This window comes from Austrofundulus limnaeus, unplaced genomic scaffold (assembly GCF_001266775.1).
Source record: "Austrofundulus limnaeus strain Quisiro unplaced genomic scaffold, Austrofundulus_limnaeus-1.0 Scaffold2, whole genome shotgun sequence".
Classification (NCBI taxonomy): domain Eukaryota; kingdom Metazoa; phylum Chordata; class Actinopteri; order Cyprinodontiformes; family Rivulidae; genus Austrofundulus; species Austrofundulus limnaeus.
Window position 1 is genome coordinate 5,519,129 of NW_013952404.1, and position 9,395 is coordinate 5,528,523.

At 38.3% G+C, this 9,395-nt stretch overlaps 1 protein-coding gene across 1 annotated transcript; it reads right to left on the reverse strand.

Moving 5' to 3' along the window:
* Positions 1-4,968: 4,968 nt before the first annotated feature.
* Positions 4,969-7,158, reverse strand: LOC106520373 (visual system homeobox 2; the record flags this gene model as incomplete). The annotated part of the gene is given in 2 exon segments (XM_014012424.1): positions 4,969-5,975; positions 6,978-7,158. Coding segments are annotated over 2 exon segments (561 nt in total), but the record flags the coding sequence as incomplete, so codon positions are not given.
* Between the last annotated feature and the right edge of the window lie 2,237 nt (positions 7,159-9,395).

Genomic DNA, 9,395 nt, shown 5'->3' on the forward strand with positions numbered 1-9,395 from the left:
TATATATATAGTTTTGCTGTGTTCCCTCTCTCTGTGTCCATCTGTTTCACATCAGAGTTACGCTCATCTCTGAAGCGTTTCACACAAACATGCTTATCTGCCTTCACACCTTCGTCACACCAGAACATGCCTCTCCTCTTCTGGGRCGCCGTCGTTCTCCAGGATGCACTCTGGACTGATAAAGTCCTCCCAGCCTCATCTTCTGGCTCCGCTTATCACTGTTGAGCAACAAGGGAGCTCTGTCTGACTGTTCATGTTTCACTTCTCATGATAAGAACAGACTGGGTGCTTTTTTATTTTATTTTTTTATTTTGAAAGAACTTTGGTGGTCTGTGCCAGCAGAAGCCTCTAATGCAGCTCTGTGATTAGACTCAGCAACATGTGATGGTTTTTAATTACAACCTGAGTGCCTGGCCCTTCACAGGAAGGGGTAATACCACTTTTTAAATATGGGAAGCAAGGAGTAATAAACATTTGGGGGATAGTTTTGAAGTAAATCCTTCTAACAGCTCATTTATGACKGGTAAGAAATGAAAGTCCTGAGAGCTGCTGGAGAGGACGGCTGCCGGTGTCGTGCCACACGTTGTGTTTCTGAGACAGGACCAGTCATAAAGTCCAGCTAAGATAAGTGATGCATTAATAAAGAGGGCAGTCTACTAACACAGAACTCCCATCATCCTACTTCAGAAAAGCAATCACCTAATCTTCAAAGATCAGCTATTTACTCAGTAATCAAAATACACTTTTAATGAACARCTTTAGCATTTACGATGCCTAATAGTAAGCCAATTACTTGCGAGACATTAGTAAATGCCAGCAGGTCAGCAGGTGAGCAAATTAAATTCTGTTTACCCTCAGGTGTGTATTGTTCTTGTTTCCTCACCCCCCGTAGTCGGAGTTTAATTTAGCAAAATAAAAATATAAAGCAGCTTTCGACAGGCCGCAGACGACAGCAGCTCACTTCAATCAATATTTGAACCAAATGTCTGCTGGGGTAAATTACAGCTGAAGAAATAGAGCAACACAAGCTCCAGGATGCTGATTTTATTCAAATAAAACAAGGATGGTGGTGTGTTTTTTTTTACACACTGAAGTGTGAAAGAGAGCCCAGTTGTCCTGCTGCAGCAGAGGACATTCAATCACATGACCCATTAACCCACAGCAGACATCCTCATCATCATGAGCAGCATGAGAGGGACACTATTGATCAAGATCGGACCACGTCTGCTCACAAGCCTGGAACAAGTCCCTCTTTTGACCCAGCAGATGTGATGAGTGTCAAACTGGAAATTATGCTTTAAAAGCTTTCATAGATTACCTGAATTATGACAAAAAAGGAGATTGAAAAATTGTATATGAGGTTTATAAGGTTTTGTTGTGAAAATCAAGACTGCCACCATGTGGCTGTAATAATGAAGTGTGACTTCAAATTAAGAAGAAAAGAACACAAAGCCAGTTACTGAAATTATAACTTTGACATTAAAAAAAAACATGTTGGGTTATTGAAATAAAATGAAATTTTACATTTTATTTTGCTACTGATTGTGATCAGTGAATCAGTTTTTATTCAATAAACCACATCTACACATAAATATATATTGCATTTTAATATACAGTACATATTCAGATTCAGATTCTCTTTATTGTCATTCAAACGTAACATCAGGGATGCCCTGTAGAACAAAATTACGATGCATATTAGCACACGACATAAACAGCTTGACAAACTATAAAGTAATGTAAAGTTAATTTAGACAGTGTAAAGTAAGTTAGGCATATAAAAACTAAACAGAAAAAATATAGTAATAAAAATAAAAAAGTAGAAATAGAGTAAGGCAGAATCCAGATCAAGATTGAGGTTGAGGTGGTTTAAATAAAAATATATGTAGTGAGGTGTGTACATTTGCTTCATTCGTGCAGTATGGAACAGTTAGTGTGCATTTGTGCAATATATAACAGTTAGTGTGCATTTGTGCAATATGTAATAGCATGTGTGCATAAAAAATGAACAGGTAGATGAGATACAGTTCAGGGAGTCTTTGGTCAGCAGCTGTGCAATGAAAAATAATTCTGAGCAGGTAGATTATATGTGTGTGTGTGTGTGTGTGTGTGTGTGTGTGTGTGTGTGTGTGTGTGCACAGATTACTGCAATAAAGCTACTTAAGCAAAATAAAGTTAAACTGATGTTTGATGAGACAAGAGATCAGTTTACTTCTCCTGGCTTTGCATGGACCAGTCTAACAGACGGTCCAGAGGAGATAACAAAATCAAACCACTAATGCAAAGACTCCAGAGTGATGCAYTAAAAGAACTTGGCAAGGAGATAAATGCTGCAGGAAGTGAAGAGACTGACAAGGAAAGAACAAAAAGCATGCATCGCATGGGATATTAAATCAGCCAAGAACAAAGAACACAGAAAAACAAAAACAATTATAAAAAGGTAAACTCTACTGTATGGTTTTTGTTATTTTGCTGAAGGCACCCCAACACTTAATGGACTTCCAGTTTTGATTTACTTTAAATTAGGAATCTCAAAGACATAAGCCTTTGAACCTTGAGAGTTTTTAGTCAGTAATTCTAATATAGAATGAAGAKTTGGCTTCAATGAAATGTAAAAACAGTGAAATTAGAAGTGAATTATTCAGACATGTGCAGCGGCTCACTTCAGAAGTGACTGCTGTTCAGTTCAGAACAGACAGAAATGATTATGAGACGCTGATGCCAACTTAACGTTTCTAATTTAAATGACTTCTCTCAGTCAATGTGACCAAAGTGCTGATGCACATTAAAAACAAACAAGACTCATTACAAAAACAGAAAGTGCTTTGTACGGTTTACTTAAAGGTAAAAAAAAAAATGTTAATCTTGTGGCACAGGTGACCAATATTTGGATTAACTTTGATCATCTATTTCCAATTTTAAAAGATAACATGATACAGTCTTAAATTTTTRATTCTGGTTTTGTTTGAACTGTTTCAGCTTTAGTGTTGAATATGTCTTTTTATACAGCTGCATGCTTCAAAAAAATCTGAAAACCAAATAAAATAAGCAGAAATACTATGTTTGTTTGCCCTTTTTTTCATTGTGGTGACATAAAATAAATAAGTGACACACTTGAAGGAGCTCTGATGGTTCTTCGTGTAATAACGATGTAATAACATGTTTGGACAGCAGGGGGCAGCACAGCATCACATTTAACAATTCAGAGCWGATTCCAGGTCAGCAGAAAACTGAATCTAAAGGACTCCCAGATGTTGTCTTTATATACTTAATCTCACCAGTAAACCATATTTCTTAGAACCCCTTAAAAATAAATTGAATATTAATAAAGCATTAGAGAAAATCTTTTTCAGAAAGCTCCTCAGTCACTTTGYGTGAATTGAAATGATCTTATAAAGGCCGCAGACTGGCCCTCATGAGGGATTCAGTATATTACCTGATCAAACTGAACGTAAACAACTTCAAATGTGGCAAACCTGATCTATCAAAATATTTTATTCCACTCTCGAAGGATTACAGAGTGTTGCAGTTTTAGAGTCATAATCYTCACTATGTGTACATGTCTTGGCCTAAATGAAGGAACTGGGAGGARAATGTGTGCAAAACCTTCAATAGAAAAATTGATATTATTATCATTATACCTATGATGTGTTTGTTGAGAATTTACCAAAAAGAAAATGCTGATCAGATCAAGTCATGTAGACAAAATAAATATTCTGAAGTTTAACATTTAAAGTGAAAAAATATAAACTTGGAGAATTAAATATAAATTACTCTTTAACCTTGAGATGAGATGAGATATGTTTTCAAAGTTTTTTAGCCTTGTCTTAGTTTGAATGATAAAATAAAACCTCTTCCATAATTAGAAAGTTGCTACATAAAYAAATTATTCTCCTGCATAGACAAGTCACAGTATATTGCATCAAATTTGTTTTATTTTCTGACTAATTTTCTATTAGATTTGAAGGAAACTTCTGTCCTACAGTAATGTAATTAGTAGGGAGTCCTAAAACCAGTCAGCACTTTAGGTTGATTACTCGCCAATACCAAATACCGAGTTCTAATGACAACTTAAAAAACACATTTCTTTAATTTAGAACAAGATGACTCCCCTTCCTTATAATATATACTGCTGCAACACTTTAAAATAAATAAAAATAACAAGATATTTTTTTCAACTTGTATAAATTTCTTAATCACAGAACTGACTAAGCTTTTGATTGAAAAGTAAACTGTAACTCATGTGTTGTCGTATCGATACCAGTACTGATACTGGTCGGTCTCAAGTGTCGAGACATTTTGTGTGAGTACGAGTATCTGTAAAAGTACTGGTATTAAGCCCTGGGTATCGGGACACCACCAGTAATTAGCAATGTTTTTACCATGAATGCGTTTTACTGTTGAGGCCTGCGTCAGTTGTCTAAATGAAACAAAAATCAGATGTTCGACTCACTAAGACGCTCCATTGGCAGAATGAGTGCAAATTATAAAGTGCTTCAACGTAAAGCCGTCTTCTAATCTCCTGATTCAAAGTTTYATGAACAGCCAGGGGAAAGTGAAGATTGCCAACAATTTAAGCTGTTAGATTTTAGCTAAGTACTCAGATAAGAGGATGAAACAGCTTGTGCATCAGCCGGTAACAGCGTCTATGAATTTTATATTTATTTATTTTTTTAAATCAGAGTGAGGTCATCCCTGCTTAGGAGGGGTTTTCTCTCTTTTTCTCGTGTCCCAAAAGTGCTGGTTCCCTAGTTTAATCTGGAAACTGAAGGCTTTCAACTGCAACAGATTATCGGGACTAACTCAAGCATGCAGCCGTGAAGCATCTCCTAATGAGTCCTGGCAGCAGAGCAATAAGTAACAAGTGGCTACTCCAACAACCACCGTGACTTCACGCTATTTAGGAGTGACAATAAAATAACTTTTATACAATTAGTCGGAAACGTTCTGAAGGGAAAGTAGAAAAAATAACAGAACACAACACCACGTTTAATAAACAGTGATTTCTGTTTTATGCTTGACTTTGGACTCATACATATTTGAAAATCAAAACACAGACACCGTAAGACTACAAGAAAACATGTTTTAAACTGGCGCCTTAGTGAGCGAGATTAATATAGCAGTTATATACAGAGGGATATTCGCCAACATTTACTTTCTTTCTCTTACTGTCGGTGGGAAAATGTAACAGTTTGTGTAAACTTGAACAGAATAAACACCATGACCTAAATGCAGCCTTTCATCCTCTGACTCCCTACACTGTCAGCAAAAAGGATTCTACTGGATACATTTTTGCTACCCAGCTCTGTTATTAGCTATGCAGTTTATATACATCAACRCTCCTACGCTGTCAAATCAGCTCTGCTACGAACGAGGACAAAGTCTGGAAATAAATCAGACAAAAGTGCATTTGCATCTGTTAGCCAGCAGCCAATCACACGAGTTGTGTCTTTACAGAGGTTTTGATGAAGGCCAGTTTGGAAAGGTCAGTGAAGGCTAAAATCTGAGTCTGTAAGTCCAAGCTGAAAGCAGCTCCACTGCTTTCAGTCCTGATGATTTCCAAGATCTTGATTTATTTTATTTTATTTTATATTTTTAGGGACTTTTCTGCTCCTCTGCTGGACTCGGCGGATCGCTGGTCTTGTCCTCGGCCGCCTGTCTCTCCTGTTTGCCCTCCGGCAGTCTGTCATGAGAAACTGTTCCCAGCACTTTGGCACTGTGCTCCTGTGCCTTGGCCCTGAGGGCAGCGATGCTGTTCTCTCTCAGTTCCTCTTTAGAAATGATGGACTTGACCTCTGACCTCTTCTCCTCCACCTCAGGGTCCTCTGGCCTCTGAGCGCTCGGCTGCTGAGGGGCGTCGCATTTCCCTGTCGGTGGGGCTGCCGCTCCCTCCATGGACTTTTTGTGCATCCCTGCAAAGAGTTGCGGGTATTCAGATTTAGAATAGCGCCTGTTGATTGGTAAGCCATCTTGGACTGAAAACAGCAAGCAAAAAATATTTCCGTTTTAGAAAATGGGGCTTCAACGAGTAGTAGTGTTGGATTCAAATAATTAATCTCATTCATTTGTTACTTTGTTCAATCGTGCTCAACAAGCAAAAACATTTATTTTTATATAGGAAAAAAACACACAAACACAACCTCCAGTTTTTGATACAATCTGACTGTTGAATTCAGACAGGAGCAGTTGTTTATTTTAAGTGGGGTTGTGGAGAGTAGTTATGAGCAGGGTTATGAGAGRAGGGTGACAGTTTATTCATGATGTGAGGCCCATGTGCACCAGTGTGTCTTGGTCATCAAGTATTTGAAGCAAACTTACCAAGCTGACTTCATATAAACTACAAACATGATGAAATGATGGAAGCAGCTTAGCTTAGATGTGTGGTGTGGAGGCATGACAGAGTGTGAATCATAGCAGCATCATGATTGCCTTAGGGTTTTCCAAATTTAGCACGATCTAGTCGTGTTTTCATAAATGATGTGAATAGTTTTCATCCAGAGTTAAAGCGTGGAAACTAACACGAGTCAACTAGCCTGGCTCAAATATAGAAACATATTTTCTTTCAAAATCACTCAAGATTGAGCTTTGTAAATGTAATCTTACAAAATGTAAGATGCAAACGCCTTTTTCCCCCTTTAATTAGCCACTTACATCTAGCAATATGAATGCTTGAAAGATAAATTAGTGACAATGTGAACAAGTGTTATGCAAAAGGAAAGAGGTGYAAAATATATCACTGAGCCTGCCCAGATTAGTTTTTTGTTGATTTAAATTTGCTCCTAACTGCGCTAAGTAAACTAAGATGGACTCCTTCATAGGATTTTTACTCCTGATTCTACAAACTCAGAGTGCCGAAGGTTGTCTATAACAGGAAAGACACTGACAACTCGTAAGTACCCCACACAACCCCACTTTGTTCTATCTACAAAAAAAAAAAAGGGTAGAAATGAAAAAATAGCAGAGAACTGCAGCCTCACCCAGCAGCCAGGGCGCACAGGACTCCATGATGCCGTCCTTGGCGGACTTCAGGATGGACTCTGGCAGGGGGATGGAATGCCTGACCATAGCTCCATACAGTCCGTACTCAGCCATGACCGTGCTGCGACCCCAGCACTTCTCCCTTTTCCTCCACTTGGCTCTGCGGTTCTGAAACCATACCTGTGGCACCAGAAGAAACCCCATGGGTGGTWGGTTAAAAAGCTTCTTCAACCATAAGTCATTGTTAGTTTATCCATTTTGTAAACAAACCAYATGTGATCATGTGTGAATTTATTCGACACTGGATGAAGAGTGTAATACTGGTAGTGCATTTTGTCTTGTCTAAAAACTAACATTAAAAAAATACAGTAACGTATAAAAACTTTGGACACAGATACAGTAACAGTGCTGGTTTACAGAGTCTATTAAAAATGTTCACTTGAATGTTTTATTGCTGTGCTGCAGCACCCTCAGCACCACTACTTCCCACACATTAAAACTCAGCTTTTTAAAATGTTTTTATTCCTCTCACAAGTTATGACAATGTCAATTTAAAAAAAGGTTAGACAAAAAAAGGGAGGCTAAAAATTTATACATATTTGATTTGATTAGAAAAAATAAAAATAAAAAGCTGCGTGATGATTTCTCAGATATTTAGGAACCAACGGTTTTGGTGGTAAGATATTCTAGTATCATGCTATATCAAACTCAAGGCCCGCGGGCCAAATACGGCCCTTGTTAACATTGAATCCAGTCCCAACTGTAATGTTTTAAATGCACAATAGTTTTATTGTTTCTGTTTTTGTTATTGTATTTAGTGCAGTTTAGTAATTTTAATTTTTTTAATCTTTTTTAGTGAAGGTTTTCTTTTCAGCTGTTTTGATGGATTTTGATCAAATCTGCAGGAAACATCAACTAAATAGTTGTGAGTAAAGTGCAGCCTAAGAAATAAAGGCAAATGATGTGTTTCTTTTTATTTATATATTCTAAACTCTGATCAGATCAGGAAAAAAATGTATTTTCTCAATAAATATTTACAGAAATTGATGCTTGACTTGGACCAAATTTTGAWTTTTCATCCAATAGGACATCAGATTCATTATTGGTGGCTACAAATCCTCTCTGCCTCAGCTCCTGCTGATCATGTCTGTTTGACAGCTCTCACCTCCACAGCCACCATCTGGTTTTAAGCTCAGCAAGTCTTCTTGTCAGCTCAAAGTGGGGCCTTGAAATGATTGTGTGATTGTGAAAAAAGCAGATTCAAGAAGTGATGGTACATGTATTAAATATTAAATGGCAAAACGATCAAACGGTCTCTAAGCTTTTGCTCCCCCATGGTAAATCCTGATGATAACCCTTATTTCATACAAGATACTCTTTCTTTCTTTTCAGCCTCGGAAAGAAATTGCTTCTCTGGCCCTCGAAACGAGTCAGTGTGTGTGAAAGCGGCGAGGAGGAGCGACCCAGGGGCAYGCCGAGGCTGATTGAAAAATAAGTTAATTTCAGGCCCAATCGATGGCGGGCAGGCGGGCAAATATCACGGGAAATTAAACTACCGGGACTCCCGGGAGCAGCGCTATTGACCCGTGCTAATAAATTCAATGTAGTTATTTCATTTGAACTCTCCTGCAAAGCCAGCCTCCTCTGATTCAACTAATTACACCAGAGGTGCCCAAAGTGGGGCCCACGGGCCAAAATTGGCCCGCCAAGCCATTTGATTTGGCCCAACAGCAGTTGTCCTGCTTATTGAGACATTTAGATTAGATTTAAGCTCATATCTAGATTTGCACACCTTTATAAGACTACATATACTAAAATTTTAAAAGTGAAAAGTCCCATGAGCCTTTGCTGCCTGAGGATACGTTGAATTTTCTCCATGTCCATGGGCTGAAAAGTAAAAAAAAATAAATAAAAAATGTGGGCAACCACACTGGCTGCTAACTTAATCCTACAAAATAAAACAACTTTACTTTGCATTTCATATATTATTGCATTTGGCCCGTGGCCCTCAGACTGATTTGAATATTGGCCCTTTCAGGAAAAATGTTTGGGCACCCCTGAATTACACCCAATGAGGAAAATTGGGTGGTAATTTTATTTCGTGGGCTCTTTCTTTATTTATTAATATATTTTCCCCCCTCTCCTTTTATTATTATATTATTTATTCTCGGCCATGCCGGTTGCATGCAGCCCGTAATGAGAATGAGATTAAAAAAGGCGCGGAGGCAGATGGATGGGTCCAGGTCACACCGCAATCTTCTTCCGCCTTGATAGCTTGATTAGGTCGTTAGCGGCTGCTGCTCCGAGAACAAATTGTTTCACATCCAACTGCGCCTGATGAGAGATTATCTGTCCTGACGAAAGATGCTGCGGCTGCAGGAGGAGAGCTTTGTTCAGACGGGCAGGAGGGAGGGGGG